Below are 17,774 nucleotides of genomic sequence, written 5' to 3'. Positions count from 1 at the left end.
TTCACATGCTAACACACATGGTCCCCTTCAAAGCAATGGATAACATGGCTGTCCCTGTAGCTTGATTATACAATTTATTTTCATCCAGTCCTCTGCCCTTCAGTTTCCCAGATGTTCACAAATGAACAGGGCAACAATCAAATTAAAAGAAGCTTAGAATCCATCATTAAAATAGGTGACTTAAAAGAAGATCACTATTCTATTCTAGTGCCTCTTCAATTTACTCCACTTCCCCTTCCACCTCAAGCACCCAAGCAATACACACCCGGGCCTGGTGAATCTGGTAAGCATCTTCTGCGTTCTTCAGAGCCTGGGCCTTGTAGTAGTTACTATCTGAAAAGAATATCACCACATTAAAACACATCTGTTAACCACATTACAGTACCACCTCAAATTAAGACATGGATAAATTCCAATGATTTACAGAAGGGCTTCTTCACATAATATTCCAAGCACAGAAGCCCCTAGGTCTATATCATTCTCTGCATATAGTAACCATCATCTCCAATGGTTCCTATGGCCTGCTGGAATTTTGTTTCTAGCCTTACCATAATCCTCCTGAGTAATGTTGACCACTACCCCTCCACCAATATCAATCTGCCTTTGGGTAGAGCTGTCTTCCAGCTTGCGCAGGATTTCTTCCTGTATTCCATCATGTCCAATATCTCGTTTGCGACTCATGAAATGGGCATATAACTCAGTCTGGGTGATCAGGAAATTAAGTTTTCGCTGCTGTCTCTTAGCCTGAGACAAGACAATTTAAAAAAAAAAAAAAAAAGGAGGGTGGGGGGAAATGAAATTAGGTTTAATGTTTAAAGAAGAGAAAAAAAACAAAGACATACAAGCAAGTTATACGTTGCAACCTTTTTTAACCCTGTTACATATAAACAATCTAAATTTTTATACTGCACTCATCACCATGGTATCAGAGTGCTGGAATACTGGTTGCACACTAACACTCATCATACAAATACCTACATTGAAATTTACAGCGGTTATGAGCTCAGAGTTTCTCATAGCACAGTAAGCCATAACCAGGAACACCAAGACCTGGGGAAAAGCAGCATAGCAATTTTCTTTGCAATGTAAAAATTAGGTAGGAGTGTCCAGGTGGCTGAAAAACTGCATATCCAACTAAAAGTTTTCATACATGTTTAAGTCACACTAATTAACTCTGTGGTAATTGTCTTACCATTCACTCACACAAGAGAATAATGATGGAGCTAACAAACAAAATGCACCTTCAGGTAAAACAACACCAGAGCGAGAAGTTAGGAATGAGGCAGAATGCTCAGTGTTCAACAAGATTCGGTTGTATAAATTCAATTTTTTAGATATGGCTATACAACTGCTATGGTAAAGCTAGTGTATTAATACAAAACAGCAGAAAGGCTTCACAAAATGCTTGGGAGATGGGATGGATGCAGAATACACTATAAATAAAGGCATGATTTGATCTGAACACATGACTGGGAATCAGGAACTCCAGAGTTCTAATTCTAGCTCTGTCACTGACTTCCTTTGTAATTTAGGGCAGACTGATTTATTTCTATGTCCCAGGTTCCTTCACCTGCAAGTAAGGATGAGGAGAACATAAATCCTCACAAAACTCCTGTAAAATAGCTAATTTTGCCTGAATTCATCCTCGAAGTGCTCCTGGGGTACTCCCTGAGAGGGCCATGTGATTGCTTTGTGAACCCTTTGCAATGGCATCACAAAGACAAAGGGACCACAGAACAATTATCAATTGGGTCCTCGATTGCTCTTATGTGTTCTGAAGATAAATCCCATATGTTTTATTATGCTCTATACATAACTTAAGATAAAATAAACGTAACACACCAGTGAATTGAAAAATAGCCTGATTTCTGAACTTGAGGAAGAACTTAGAGTTACAATCACTAAAAGATCATCCTCTAGAAATAGAGAGCACTGAGCACTATGTGCAAGTCAGACACACAACATCTCACTAGTCACACCCTCTTTAACCAACATTATGGTCTGTAGCTGTAATTCTTGCAATTTGAAGGTTCTGGCTATAGCTAATTTGTCAGAGGATTCTAGTAAATCCTTTTAAAATAGAGTGGAAGAAAATTTCTGGAAGATCATTGAAAGGAAGAACAGTTGGTGAATTTGATTGTCCAGGTTTAAAGACCTGGACTATTGTGCTTGTTCATGTCTCTTCAGCTCCATGCTCTAGCTCTTGCCAGATTAATTTTCAGGAGTCTATATTTTGGCCCTACCTCTCTCATCTCTTCATCCAGCTTGCGCTGCTCCAAAGCCTCTTTCTCAGCTCGTTTGCGGTGCTCTTTTTCCACCTTCTCATACTTCTTCCAGTAGAGAAGCATTTCCTTGGTGAGGCGACGTGCCCGTGGTAGAGTCTCCTTGCAGTTCTTCTGGGCCTGGATAGCAGCTCGCCGCACCTCCCTCATGCACTGATGGGCCAGCTGGGGTGAAGAGGGAGGGTTCAGGGACAGAGAAAAAAAGATTTAAAATCACCATCACCAAAAGGCAACATTTAGGTGTTGCAAGGTTGCAAATTCCTACAACCAAGGCTGACCCTCCAAAAACCTTTGATGCTTTGCTTATTTATAAAGTTTTTTCTTTTTTGGGGGGGGGGGGGGGGGGGGGAGTTTACAAGAGAAGAAAAGAGCTTCCATAAGGCTCCACAGACATATTATCAAACATAACATTCCTTACAAAACCCAACATTAAAAATGTCAAGGTTGCATGGTTAAAAGCACTCAAAGGGGATGGTGTCTTCTGGTTAAGGCACTGGAATGGGACTCAGGAGATCTGATTTTGAACAATAGCTCTGCCACACACTTCTTGCATAACTGTGGGCAAGTTACATGAACCTTGCCCACACCAGACTTTACCCCGTAACATCTCTCACTGTTTCCAAGAGTGAGGCTGCACCAATGGTAGCAATAATGTGTTAGTGTAAAGTGGCCACTGGCTTTTTAACTCCGCTGCTGTCCATGCCTACACCTGCTTTAGATATGCATTATGATACAGTCTTTAATTACATGATCACATACTATTCCTAAATTATACAGTATATTATCATACAATTATTCCTACATCCTTAGATAAAGGTGTAGCATATTTTATTTTTTCATTTTATTATGCTAACTTCTTTGTCATCATGGTCCAGTAAATCTCTGCTGGCTTAGACATTGTGATAAGGTTTTTTTCCCCCTAATATATATATTTTAATAACATGTAGGAGATATTTTCTTTTCAACCAGCAGCAAAGTCTTCCTTAGGTTCAAGTCAAGAGATAAGGCAGTCAACTATAAAGCCAATTTAGCTACACATGTAGATGGGCCTACACATAGCAGATATTTTACACAATTATTCTATGTAGTATACTAAGTCCGAAGTGTGTTCTGTAAATAATGCTTACTATGTATTTTTCATATAAAGTCTTTCATGGAGTGTCTATCTAGTATCACAAAATGACACACATGTAGCTTCTTAATATTGTGTATCTAAGGTTACAGAAAAAGTATATGTTGTTATACTGCATTATTTGAGAATTATGTGAACAAACAGGTAATTAAATGCTGTATTTTAGTGCATATTATACACACACACACACACACAAGGGGCAGAGTTAAGGATGCATGTGCAACCTTACCTTTGGCATTTCCTGACTTTTGAGAGCTTAGTCCTGAAGCCTTAATTTCTACTAATTGGTGTGTGGGTATGTGTAGTGGGGTGGTTACCCACTCCTGCCCTGAGGGGTTTAAAACAGCCCTGGAGGAGGGCTGTCGAAGGGCAAGATGCCTGGGCTGACTGGGAGGAAGCAGGCTCAGCTGGGGCCACGCCCCAATCAGGGCCCAGCTGGCCCTATAAAGGCTTGAGCCAGGAGCTCAAGCAGACAGTCTCTCTCTGCCTTCAGAGAGAGAAGGGCCTGGCTGCAGGGAGCTTAACCAGGTATCTGGAGTGGAGCAGGGCTGGGGAAAGGCCAAGGGAGTCGGGGAGCTCCGGCCTAGGAAAGCCCTAGGCTGCAGGCCTGGTAAGGCCTATTAGGTACTGGGTTGCAGGGGGCAGCCCATGGGTAGTCAGAGGCAGCAGGTCCGAACCTCTTTGCCTATGATGAATGGCTTACACTGCAGTCCGCCCCAGTGAACGGGGGCTTGATGAGGACTGGCAGTAGCCAAGACTGAGGCGAAGTGGGGATAGTGGGTGGGGGTTCCCCTGGGAAGGGGAAACCCTGAGAGTGAGGGGTTACTGCCAGGGGGCAGCCCCCCAGATAACGGGTCACCGGGTCTGGGAGGGACACGGGGGCCAAGCGGTAGCGGGACACCGGCCTGCAGAGGGCGCTCCAACGGCTGGAGAGCAATTCCCGAGACAACCAGCAGGAGGCGCTGCAGGGGTGAGTCCCGCACGCCTACAGTATGGCTGTGTGTTTTGAAGAAAACAGAGCACAGCTTCACTCTCCAGAGCTTTGCAGATCTGCAGGCTTGCAAAAGGTAGACAACAGCTGCTGTAAATATTGTAATCTCTAACTACTTGTCCACATACCACCAGAACACCCTGTCCCCTGTACTTAAGTAAGCATGCTGGAAAGAACCTGTCTGTTGTAAAGCTCCTAACATGCATAGGAGATACCACCTCTCCTGCATATTTTATAAATGTACACAGAAAACCCTCCCTCAATCTATTCACACTTTATAAAGTCAGTTGGAGTCCTTCCCCCATCTCAAGTTGTTCCTACTGATTCACAGCAATATATTTCACTACACTTCTCACTCGCTAATTAAGTTAGCTATGCACTTCCTTAGGGCTAGTCTACACTGGCAACGCTAAAGTGCTGCCGCAGCAGCGCTTTAACATGCCTTGTGTGGTCGCGGCACAGCTCAGCAACGGGCATAGCTCCCAGCGCTGGGGCACTGTTTACATTGGCGCTTTACAACGCTGCAACTTGCTGCGTTCAGGGAGGTGTTTTTTGTAGACAAGCCCTTAGACGTGCACCTCACAATCTCAGAGAAAAATTTTACTGCACATGCTGAGAAAGCCATTATCAAATGCTCTTTAAAAATAACTTTCCGTAGTACAAACAGGGGCACTTCTCATCTGCTGAGCCAAAAGATTTAAGAATATTTATTAATAAATTCATTTTGGAATCACTTATTCAGCAATTTGCTCAACTGTTAGGCTCTACACACATTTATGCACATGCTTAACTTTACTACCATGAGTAGCCCCATCAATTTCAATGGGATTACTCACAGTAGTAAAGTTAAGCATGTGGATAACTATGTGCAGGATCACATAGTAAAAAAAGTCAAAGTGATCTATAATGGAGTAATTTTATTGTATCAAAGAACAGCGAACTAAAAGTTCTCAAAATAGCTCTTACCACCAAAAATAAAACAGATCCAAATCTCCAAAAATCCATGTTGTTGTTTTTTTAAACTGCATCTATTGCTTATGAAACATACCACACAAACAGACCTGAAGTGTTAAGATCTCTATCTAAAGGATGGATGTAGAATTGACAATGGCTGTGCAAGTGTTCCCAACACGGCCCTGCCAAAGTGATCCAATTCCAATCTGGAGAGACTACCTCTAATTGTTGGTGATGTGAACATCTGCTCACCAGGGTCCTGATCAAATGCCCATCAAAGTCAATGTGAGGCTTTCAATTTACTTCAGTGGCCCTTGGATCAAGCTCAAAGAGCTGGACTGAAATCACCAATAGCAAACAGTCATATTCCTACTTATAAATGGATAAGTTAAAAACTGGAGAGAGAGTGAGAGGATCTGTAATGAAAACAACAAATTATGTGCTACCACAATTGCTATATTAGCAATGGCTTAAAGATACGCCAATGAATTAAGAACAACCAACAGCAACATGCAAATTTTTTTTGCACAAGATATAATATGCAAACATAAAGCTTGACCACCCTTACCTTTTTGCTGTTGGTTAGGAAAAGATTGCGTGCTGAAGCTTTTTGCTTGTATGCCTAAAACAAGACAAAATTTCATATACCCTTTAATTATGGGATTATGGTTTGATAATGTTTTATAGGTAATTATTCATTTTTAAACACCCATACATGCACAAACTTAAAGCACTATATAACTGCATTACAATACAGTCTTCAATTATATAATCATAAGCATTATGGGGATTTCTGCCTTCCTCTGAAGTATTAGAATGGCTTTCATCCTGGCAACTGGGGGCATACACATGTATTGCAACAGTTAAAGGAATTATGTAAAACAAACTTAAAAAGCAGTGCAATTCAGCTGTCCCACTAACCCTCTTTTCACAACAGACTCCTTGCTTACTATTTCATGTATAGTTTCAGGCATCCTGGGACCAGGTCCTTTGCCTCTGCAGATGATTCAGTTGGGCACCCCAACCTGTCCCTGAGGCATGTGTGATAAAAGTGTCATTGTTGGGGAGAGGGCAGAGAATGCTACCCCTTTTGATACATTCTTTGGGTCCAGACACCAGGTGCATTCTTGCTCAACTTGAGGCAGAACAGTGACTCTCGTTCATATGATACTGGATAGCAAGTACACTGAACTCTTCCACATTTGCAAGGACAGACGGTTACGTCTAGTAACATCACATACCAATATGTGGCCTAGCAGCTCAAGATATGCATACACGGACATTGTTGGATTTGATTTTAGGTTGTTTGTCATTGACTGGAGAGACCAAAACCGGTCTTCTGGGAGATAAGCTCTTGCTGACCAAGAGTTGATCAAAGCTCCTATGAATTCTATCATCTGTGATGGTGCAAGAAAAGATTTCTTGCAGTTCACAAGGTAACCTAGCTGGGAAAACAGGAAAAGTTCATACTCTAGGCTGTTACAGTCTCCTGCTGTGACTTGCCTCTGATCAGCCAGCCGTCCAAGTATGAGAAGACATGGATACTCTTTCTCCTTAAACATGCTGCCACCCCTGCCAGGCATTTTGTGAAAATTCTCAGTGCTGGAGAGTCCAAAGGGCTGCACCCTGTACTGGTAATGTTTGGACTCTACTGTGAATATTAGGTACTTCCTGTGGGCCAGATGGACAGCTATACAGACGTATGCAAGCTGAGAGCCATGAACCAGTCCTGAGCTTGAAGAGATGGAATGATGGAGGCAAAAAGTTACCATCCTGAGCCCGAGATAGCATATGTATCTGAGTCTTCTAGGTCTAGGATAAACTGAAGTTCGTCCCCTTCCCCCCCTTTCTTCTTCAGGATAAGAAAATACCAGAAAAAGAAGCCTCTTCCCCAGAAAACTGGTGGGCACCTCCTCTATGGCTCCTAGATGAAGTAACAAAACCACTTCCGCTTGTAACAAGGGTCCCTAAAGAGGGATGGGAAAGGAACAAAGAATGGAACTGGATGGGGTAGCCATGGGTGATGATCTCTAGTATCTGTCTGTCTGATGTTATGGCATGAATGAAGTTAGATGGCTTCTGAAAGTTATGATCTTGGGACTGGATCTGATGAGCTCTCAAAAGTCTTGTCAAATTTGTTGATGTATGTTATGAGAGGGGTGCCTTGCCAAGGAAAAGGAAGGCTGACAATCCCTGCAGGACTAGGCTTTTTCTGGCAAGATACTCAGGCTGTCTGGAATGGTAAGACCTTTTGCCTCAACTGGGGTTGAGGGCAGTACACTTTGCAGTCTGATGCTAGGGTGTAAATCCCTAGGGAGAGCAAGATGGCTTTAAAGTCTTAATGAGCATAGAGCACTGTCCATTCACTTGTTAAATAATTCCATGCCTTCAAAAGGCAGGTCCTCAATCATGGGTTGAACTTCCTTAGGGATCTCTGCCCCCTGAAGACACGATGCTCTGTGCATTGTCACCACTGTGGCCATAGATCTGCCATGGTGTCAGAGCGTCCACTACAATCTGGAGAATGGTCTTTGCCACCAATTGGCCCTCCTTGATTATTCCTCTGAGCTCTTCCCTGTTGTCAGACAGGATCTTAGACAGGAAGGGTATTACTCTATTCCACATCAAAAAGACTCATATTTGGCCAGGAGGGCCTGGCAATTTGCCACTTACTCCTCTGCCTCCCTGCAACTGGAAGATTTCCTCTCAAATAGATTAAGCCTTTTTCGGTCTTTGCCTTTGGGGATACTCTTATTCAATTTTGATTTTTCCTTTATCATCAAGACTATTAAGCAGCCAGGGGTAGGATGGGCGTAAATTATACAAACCCTTTTTGAGGGACCTGGTACTGCTTCACTTTCACTTTACAGTAGCTGTTATCATGGCCGATGTTTGCCACAGGGTTGTAAGGGTCATGCAGCCCCTCATTTATGGGGAATGTGATCCTGGCTGGACCGGAAGGTGTCAAAATATCAAACAATTTAGGAGATTTCTCCGGTATGACAGGTGCCTATATTTCCAGAATCTCTGTGATTCTCCTAAGCAGCTCTGGAATGAACTGAAGTCATCTGGGTGCCAGTATCCATGCCAAAGACGCTGCTTCATTGCATGATGAAATTGAGAGGTCCTTAGGTGGTGAGACAGGACACTGGTGTTCCTCTGCCCCCAGATCTGGTTCTTCCTAGTTCTTCCCATGTGTCACCAGTGGTCTGGCCAGGGATACTACGGGGTAGAGCAATCTTTTCCTTTTCCTCAAATGAGTTGGAAATCTGTTTTAAGAGGCAAATGAAAGTGGTCCTCAGTAAGCCCAATAGGGCCACAATGGAATACTGTATGGGTATGGCTGTCTTATCTGGTATTGAGTAATCCAATGCCACTCTTGACAAGACGGCAGCTGAGCCCGGTAGGGAGAGCCAACTAGTCGTTCAATAATGTCACGAGGATCTCAGAGGAGAAGGTCCTCTGCTCAGCTGAGATGAGAACATATGCCCCAGTGATGAAGAGGTGGAGTAAGTATCATTTAGGGGTGACACCAAGATATATAGCGCCAAGATACCAGGCTCTGCACCGGTACTGGTAGATGCCTCGGATGGTCCTAGTTCTTCCAATGTACTTCAGACAACCCTGGTTCAGCTGTAGGTTTCGACACTGAAAGGTGCACTGCCAAAACTGGAGTGGTGCCTCAATGCCAAATAGGGCTTGGTGGTTCTCTCTCCTGAGGTTTTAGTGGTCTTTGTGCAAAGTCACTGACTTCCAAGCTAGGGTCTCTGCTCTTGTGTCTGGAGCAGTCTGTTTCAGTGCTGGACTTCAGTACCAGAGGTGTCTGTAATGCCAGTAGAGTCTCCTTCAGTGCCTATGCCAGTTCCAGGTCTTCTCTCAGTGCATCCTTCTCAGCGATGGTGTCACATGTGTCCTAGATGGGGTACTGGAGGAAGCTGGCTTGTCTGATACCAAGACTCTGATGCCCATCTCTTCACGATCTGAAGGATCCAAGTGATGGAATTTCAACCACACGTCCCATAATTTGTGCATTCTTACAGAAAATAACAGATACACCAAGCATACGCTCGGTATATGGGATTCTCCCAAACAAGAGGCACCCCTTGTGCCTGTCTTGGAACAGAATTAGTCTATCACAGGAAGGACAGGCTTGAAGCCCCAAGCCTCGCCATGTTGAGGGGCCCTGTAAAGGGGGGTAAGGGCTTATACAGAGCGGGTCTCACCATCAGTACTCAGTAAGATGAGTCAATATTGTGCAGAGCAGTCGTAAGTCAGTTGGATCAGAAGAGTTCTGAAGAGTTTTTTGAAGACTTAATTGGAGCTAAGAACTAGCAGGTTGGACGCTCAACAGATTCTGTCTTGCTGCTATCGGCAGCAAGAAGGAACTGAGGGAATGTCATAGCCATCTCATCCTTCATATGGAACACAAGGAAGCACATGGCTCATGAAAGGCCTCAACGGACACTGCTATTCAAAAGACTCCAATTTGCACATAGTGAGATCCACTCAGACACATACTTGAAGAAGCAGAGACAGTTCCCTCTGCACATTATGGCTAAAATTGTCCCTCTTTATCTCCCCAATCTCACCTGAGTTGCAGCTGCTACAAAGTTTAGATCAATTAGTGTGTTATTACAACATACTAAAAAAGTATAAGTACAAAACAAGACTCCCTGAAATCTTTTTTAACTATAAAAGTCTCCTTTTGGCCCTGGCCAGTTAGTTTTGTTAAGCAAGCACACTTAAATACAAGTTGTACAAGGTTCTCTAAAAGACCCTTCAACCAGTGTTCTATTGAATACTACTTTAAATATTTTTTCTTCATTGTAAAGGTAGTGTGACTGAATGCTCTTTGTATGACGACTCATTTTTCTTTAACTGTTGAGCAGCAGCTAAGCCAGTTCAGAAAGAAGCCTTGCTTCACACGTTCTTCATTTTCTGAACAACCCATCGATCCCTTCCTCCTCTCCTACACTTCTGCCATTGTCTCCATTCTCCTCTTTTCCCACAGCCAGCCTTTTCCTTGTTTCTGTGGAATGCACCCCTTCCTCTTTGCAGTAATTGTATACCTACTTAAAATCTAATGAAAACTTAATTTAAAACAAATCAGAGAAGTTGGGAGAGCACCTCACTCATCAACACAGGAACAGTTGGAATATGGAATATTATTGTGATATCTGGTGATCCATAGAAAGCTCTCAGACTGCATTCTGTTTTCCTGTGCATTCTGACTTCCTGATACCTCAAACCTTCTCTGCCTTGGCATCCGCCATTCAATGCCATTGGCCAACCTCACCTTTGGTAGCTCCTTTTTGACAATGCTAAGCCACACTTTCCGTCGGCGGGCATTCAGCTGTTCGATGGTCAAGTGCTTCTTCTTGGACCCTGGTGGTGGTGCATCATGAGAAAACTTTGCAAAAACTTTGGTCTGGTGATGGTGGCGTCTTGGTGACTCTTCTGAAGAGAGTTCTTCATCCCTTCTCCTCTTTTTTTTCACCTTTTTCAACTTGGCTGCATGGGAACAATGGGCACAAGATCAGTTTCTTTTCCTGTCATTTGTGATCCTCCACATCAACTCGTATGTCCTCCCTTGCCTTGCTTTCCTAGCCACTTTATATCTAACAACAAATGGGACCAACAAAAACAGGACTGGTTCAGGAGTAGTTTTATGTTCATCCCATTCTGGGCCCACCAATTCATAACACTAGCTACCTCTTCATTACTTCGCCATTAGACAGGAAAATTATCATATTGCTAGATGATGAGAGCTAGATACACCTTTCCCAAGGGAAACATGCCTGTACAGTTAAAATGCTTGGAAGCTGGTATGTTTTTCTGCCCTTGAGTGAAGCTATAGTCACAGACATTTAAAAAGAACAAGATCAGCATTCAGTATAAGTCTCAAACCAAGCTGTTGGTCATTTGAAAGAGATGTCTAGTTATATTTAGTACAGATACCATGTGTTCAGAGGAAACTAACAGACACTAGGATCGGATAATTAACAAGTAAGCTGCAGAGATTCTGCAAAGCCAAGTACACTGTAAGTTTCTGAGAGAAAAACATATGTAGCTAGAGGGATGTGCAGGAGGATAGGGAAGGAAGGAAGGCAGGCAGGCAGGCCAAAATAACCTCCTTGAACATAGATCAGACTTTCAGTACTTGCACAAGGCAGAATCCACTTTGCATTGATAGTTCACAACCTTCTCTTCCTGTTTCCTCCCAGATTTCTAGCTGCTGACAGCTCAGTCAAGAAAGGAAACTGCATTTCCTGAAAAACATGCATCTGAGAAACTCTAGCTGAGAGTTGTCAGAAGTAGATCTATTTTAATTCACCTCAGACAGCAGTTTCCTAACACATCCCTCCACTTTCCAGACTGTGGTCTCCGTCCCCATAATTCCTTGTTTAGAAGGATCATACTTATAAGTAGAACTATCCAGGTATGCGGAACTTCTTGTGCTTTTCAAGCATTTGCTATATTTGCCAGAAAACTGAGTACCAGAACCACAGTATGCAATGATATCTGTTGATTCCAAAACATTATTGAGTAATGAAATAGGTTGTAGGGTATTAGCTCTAGAGTGACAGAGACAAGCATAGTCTAGTTGTCAGAGACCAAGACTAGGAGGCAGGAACTATATCAACTCTCTCTGGAGGGAGCAGATAAGCCACAGCCTGTGTCTTAGGTTCTTTCTATAAAATGTGATATTGCCGATCTACCTACCATCAATGGTGTTGAAGATTAATGTTTATTAGTAAGTGGAAATACAATATGACAAGTCTAGTCACACAAACTCTAGTTAGTAACACAGGGTGGTTACCTCACCTTTTAATTTTTTTTCATCTTTGAACTTCTTTTTCTTGGGCCCTAGGAGATGGCGCTGTTGTTCATAGTAGGGATCATGTGTGGAGAGTAGCCCTGCACTGTAGTACTGGTATTGCTGCAACTGAAGCAGAAGTAAACAGTTAAGCAACATAACTGCTAACAGATATAGATGGGTAAACGAATTCAAATATTGTCCATAAAGAAAAGTTTGAAAAATGTGTACTCCTCCATATTTAAAACTGCACTGGATTAAGATAGGGTGCCCAAAGTAAAGGCACTGGGCCAGATTTGGTTCCCAAAGCCCTACAACGTGAATTGCAGCCTCCTCACTAGTACAGTAATATGAAAGAACTGCCTGTACAGCCTACAGATCTCAGCATACAATGCTCCAACTAAATTCAAATAGCCATTTGCTTGGCTCAAATTAGAACCTGCATGTTAGGACCTATATGGTTATTATAGGCCACATTCCCATTTTATAGCTGAAATCTGCTCTATTTTATGCAAAGCAGGCATAGCCATCAGGCTCCCACCACGTTGCTAATAGGGTGCTCAAAAAGGTGCACTAAATTAAAGCATAGGCACTATAAGAACATGTATAGGATCCCACCTCCTGCAGTCACATGATGAAGTCGGAATCTCAGTTTTCATTTTTTTTAAAAGTAATGTTTCTAACCTTCATGGTTGCAAAGTAAAGAGTGAAAATATGCCCAGTGTAGCCAATGCAGTGTTCTCTGTCAAGTCTGTAGGCAGGCTCCCACAGAGGGAGAAAGCCATGTACAGCACCATGCCCATCACCAGAGCAGACTAGGAACCTACTCGCTGGGGGGGATGGAGACAACGACTGCCACATCTTGAAAGGGGTATGGGTCACCACTACCGTCAAGGGAAGAGGGGGTCTTCCTGACTGTCCTGAGTGTGATGGAGAAAAGAGAGGGCCTGTGAGGTGTACCCCCTCCCCGCCAGCCACCAATGAAGGGGCAGGATGCTCCTGCTTCCTTTGGGGCACTCTGGGTAGTAAGGGAATCACAGCCACCACAGCATCTCTCAGCAGCCAGGGAAAGTGGAGGCCCTGTCTTTGCAGCTCCCAGCTGGCCAGAATTAGTGAGAGTCATTGCAATTGCTCCTAGTACTCAGTCTGAGTAACCAGACACTACTGCTTCTCCCTTGGGTGAAGGAAGGACCTAAGGCCAACCCATCCTCAATCTCTCTAGAGAAAAAAAGAGGAGGGAATGGGAAGGCTGCACTCTCATGTTTGGGTGGCAGCCAGGGCAGGTATTTCTACAAATGGGTGCTCCCCACTCCTCTGGACACTAACCCAGTAGAGGACTAAGTGTGTGTGGTGGAGATTTCAACGGTGCCACTCCATCATAGCTCTCTTGGGGTAGCAATAGCGGGAACCTAACACAGAGTCCTATGCTGAGGTGGCATGAAGGGACCACATACAAACAATCCTCTGCAAGAATGGGTGGGGGCCAATTCCTCCCTCCTCTGAGACAGACTCCAGCCTGCTTGAAGACAGGTGTTTACTTGTTAACATCATACAATTACTATAATTGACAGATGAGAGGTGGGGGAAAAAACAAAAGCTCTATTTTTCCAGTTTGTATACTTTGTGCATTAGATAGCATTTTGTATGAAGTCATTCCTATCTAGTCAATCAATGTCCTTAGTTGTTTGTGTGGGCATTTCATACAGCAATTTGAGAAAAACATTTTCAAAAAAATAGGGAAACACAACTGCTGTACCATAAATGCTGCCTGAGGAACCATAGGGCAGATGTAGTACCTGAAATTATTTTTAATTAATTTTTTTTAATTGAAGTGGATAACATCCCTTTAAGCATGAAGAGGGTACAGCATCTGGTTTTTAATAGTCTAATCCAGAAATTATATCATTTCCATGACTCTACAGACAACAACACAAGTAGAGTGTCCATAGATCAGGCTAGGAAAAGAGTGTTTAAAGCAATTACTCCAAGTACAACTAACTAAGATACAGGTTGTCAAATAAAAAAATATATATAGTTGACAAAACATTTTCAGTAGTCAAAAAATCAGCACTTCTGAAGTACCAGTCACCATAATAACTAAGTGGTGTATACAAATTTCAGATAACAGGGAAATCTCTGTCCTGCTCTCTAGTTTAGTTGACTTTTTACTTCTGAACATACTGTCAGATTAATCTTCTGCTCCAGTTAACCAGGAAGCTTTTGGAGAAGTAGTGAGACTTCTGGCACAAAAATAAATTTGTAACAAAACTCTTTTGTATGCATGTTCTCTCTTCCCCCTTGGGGACAAGCCACTGAATATTGTGGGTGTTTCAGCTGAATGGTACCTCGAACTATAGTCTGAAAATAACAACTAGTGTAATCAGCCTCCATATTTTTTTTAAAAGGCCTAACGACAATTGTGTTCTATACTGCACTTTCAGGAATATGAATGCATATAGAGTTAAATTGGGGCCTCTTCCCAAAATTTAATATGTGATTTGTAAAAAAGGTGGCTTGCCCCTTAAAGGCTAGAGGCTTGAGGCCAACCAACCCTAGTTACTAAGCAGGGATCATCTGATTTCCCTATAAAAGGCAGCAGGAAGCTGAAGGATGGATGCTCGGGGGGAGGGGCTGTTCCCAGCTAAAGGCTGCTGTAGAAGAACTTCATGCAAATAAAATCAGACTCTAAGATCAGCTGCTGTCATTAGACTTATGAAAGTCTGTGTGGAGTATATTTAAGAAGCTCCTTGAAGGCGGGGAAACTGAGCTGAGGGGCTGCTTGCCAGGCTCCCCTGAGGCCACAAGGGGGCGCCGGGAGGAGGCCACTCACTGACAAGACTGTACTGGATGAACAGGGACAGAAAACTGGACAGAAGCAATGAGAAGCTTGGGAAAATCATCTATTTCTCCACCCATGTGGTGGAATTGACAAGGAAATTGAAGTGAGGGCACCAATTTTCATTTCAGACTCTGGCCCAGCACTATGGTTTGTCAATATGTAATGTGGAATACAGGGAGTGTTCGCCCCCCCCACACTTTCTACTGCAATTCAAATAGAAAGCAAAACAGTTTGGGCAACATTCCTTTAATGTAAGAAGGGATGGAATGTGGAATCAGAAAGGTCCATAACAGTTGGAGAGATCTAAAAGTGCAGTGACAGCAGCAGGATCCCCTCTTCTCCCAAAAGGGGGAGAGAAAGAAGGACAGTTAGTGAGGGAAAGTTATAGGAATTTGTAAGTGTGTGAGAAGAAGTGTCTGGAATGTGAAAAGGAAAGCGAAGAAAGGAAAAAGACTGAGAAAAATGAAAAGTCAACAAAACCAGGGAGAAAGCAAGGGGGGAGGGGGGAAGAGACAGAAACCTCTGCTGAAAAAGTAGAGCGCTCATGACTATTCTCTCACTGCAGAGAGGCTGTGTGTGGGCTATGAATTGCTGCCTGCGGTTTAAAAATACCATTTCAACCTTAACTGCGGCAGCTAGCTATACCAAAATGTATCCCATAACACCTCACTTCTCACACTTGCTGAGTAAATTCTAGTCTCAGGATAGTAGTTAGCTCTGGCGAGGAGGGACATGGGTTTGGGGTAAGGAGAGATACCACCAGTGCACTGGTGTTTGTATAATGTTGGGGGATTCTCAGAATAGGGGATTCTAGAATGTAAGGTCAGCAGCTTGCCCATTGGTCTGTAACTAAATTACATTTGTTTGGATCAAGTTTTAGGTTGTCCTGGGGTGCTGCACAATAGGATGTTTTCCTAGTCTGCCAGAGACTACACTCAGTTCTGTAAGCAAGTTTAAGATCAATTAAAATATTGCACCATATTTAAAAAACGGGGGGGGAAAATCAAAAAGTCAAAAATTCGTGAGAAGCGTGTCACATTACGGGTATTTTACCTCTTTGTCCTTGCTGTATTTACTTTGATGCAGTTTCTTATACTTGTGCAATCGCAGCATATTATGAAGCTCCTCACGGCTAAGAGAAAACTCCTCCTCCTCCTCTCCATCCTCATCACTTGGTGAATCCGTGTCACTGGAGTCGTCACTCAGGAGGATGCTCTGGCAAGAGTGAAAGCATCTCTAGTTTAACAACAGCACACCTCGTAGTGAATTTTTTACTTAGGCAGAATTCCAGCAGTTTTTTGCCCAATTAAGTACTGCAAAATTGACGCAACTGCAGTAATTACCATTCATACAGTGCTTCCTATTTGAAATCATCAAGAAGCATTTCCATGCAAAACACAAATAGTTTTCTTAGTCTGTCCTAAGAAATGGAATGCCTCATATGCAGCCAAAGCAGCAATTACTACACCATTCTCTTTAGTTATACCACTGATTCTAATTCCTTTTCCTGTATTATTTGATTTCAAAGGGACACTTGATTAAACTGAAGGGGCAGTAAATGGCAAGCATTTTTTCCAAGTGTTCAGGTTAACCTGCATATCTTAGTGCTGCAACAGATCAGAAATACCATAGCTGGATTCACAAAAGAATATAGTAAATTTATTACTGTAACAAAGCTAAAAAATTCTATATGAAATTTAACCTCATGATTCTGGACATAAGAGGAGCAATGATGAAGGAGAGAAAGGAATGTTACACACACACACACACACACACACACACACACACACCACCTCTCACCACATATTGCACTGCATAATTACTTTATTGGGATTTCTGCCTCTCTCTGAAGATACTGGCAACTACCAAAAGCAAAATATCAAATTTGATGAACCTGTGGCCTGAGCCACTATGATAATTTTTCAGGAGAGCATTCCTCAAAGGCCAAGCACCATATACTAAGGGAAACATTCTCTATCTTTATACAAAGCCAGAAGAGCCTTTGAGGCCATACACAGTGAGGTATAAGTTATGTCAAGTCCTAAAACTACTTTACCTTCACTGGGGACCAGCTCCAGAATAAAGGAGCATAAAGCCACCATTCTCTGCCACTCTCCTTTCCCATTCAGACCTGGAGCAATAATAAATTGGGCCTCAAATGTCCATTTCATTTATTTGACCACAGCTCATTGTAATTTGGACATGGTAGTAGATATATTTCATGTTTTTGAACACACACCTCATTTAAATAAACTAAAAATACTATCAATCACTGAGTGTCATCAGTTCAGTCACTATTTCAGAATATAGAGGAGACTAAGACCCTGATCCAAGGAGACCATAACTGCATTCTGTTCTATATAGGTTTTCGTACCATACATTACCATAGCATCAGAGAGCCTTCCAGTAGCGCATTAAGCAGTGTGACTAACATCTGTCATGTGTGGTCACTCTCTCACTCGCCCTCTCCCCCAGGACAGAACTGAGTGTAGAACGTACCATTTTGTTTTGGTAGGGTTTGTTGTTTTTTTGGGTTTCTTTAATCTAAATAAAAGCTGTCCTTCCCCTTAATGATACAGAAACTAACACCAAAGCTTTCTGAAAAGTAGTCAGATTTTACATTGAGCTAATGAAGAGGGTGCAGTGAACAAAAGAGAAGTGACCAAGAAAGTGCAAGAGCTACTTCTGGGGGCATTCTACGCCAAAAAATTAAAAATTATGTGCCAAAAGATTAAAAATTCTGCAAAACTCTGCAAATT

The 17,774-nt window shown here is 42.7% G+C and overlaps 1 protein-coding gene across 1 annotated transcript in view; it reads right to left on the bottom strand.

Moving 5' to 3' along the window:
- INO80 (INO80 complex ATPase subunit) overlaps positions 1 to 17,774 on the bottom strand; it is a 127,994-nt gene that overhangs the window by 86,457 nt on the left and 23,763 nt on the right. The window contains exons 5-11 of the mRNA XM_026651460.2: positions 16,069 to 16,230; positions 12,185 to 12,305; positions 10,656 to 10,870; positions 5,928 to 5,981; positions 2,244 to 2,447; positions 549 to 744; positions 266 to 333 (exon numbers count right to left, since the gene is read on the bottom strand). Coding sequence (XP_026507245.1) covers positions 266 to 333; positions 549 to 744; positions 2,244 to 2,447; positions 5,928 to 5,981; positions 10,656 to 10,870; positions 12,185 to 12,305; positions 16,069 to 16,230 — 1,020 coding nt within the window. The remainder of the gene's footprint in view (positions 1 to 265; positions 334 to 548; positions 745 to 2,243; positions 2,448 to 5,927; positions 5,982 to 10,655; positions 10,871 to 12,184; positions 12,306 to 16,068; positions 16,231 to 17,774) is intronic.

The sequence above is a fragment of the Terrapene carolina genome, unplaced genomic scaffold (genome assembly GCF_002925995.2).
Source record: "Terrapene carolina triunguis isolate 2854851 unplaced genomic scaffold, T_m_triunguis-2.0 Scaffold96, whole genome shotgun sequence".
Classification (NCBI taxonomy): domain Eukaryota; kingdom Metazoa; phylum Chordata; order Testudines; family Emydidae; genus Terrapene; species Terrapene triunguis.
This window is presented reverse-complemented; position numbering and strand designations above follow the sequence as displayed.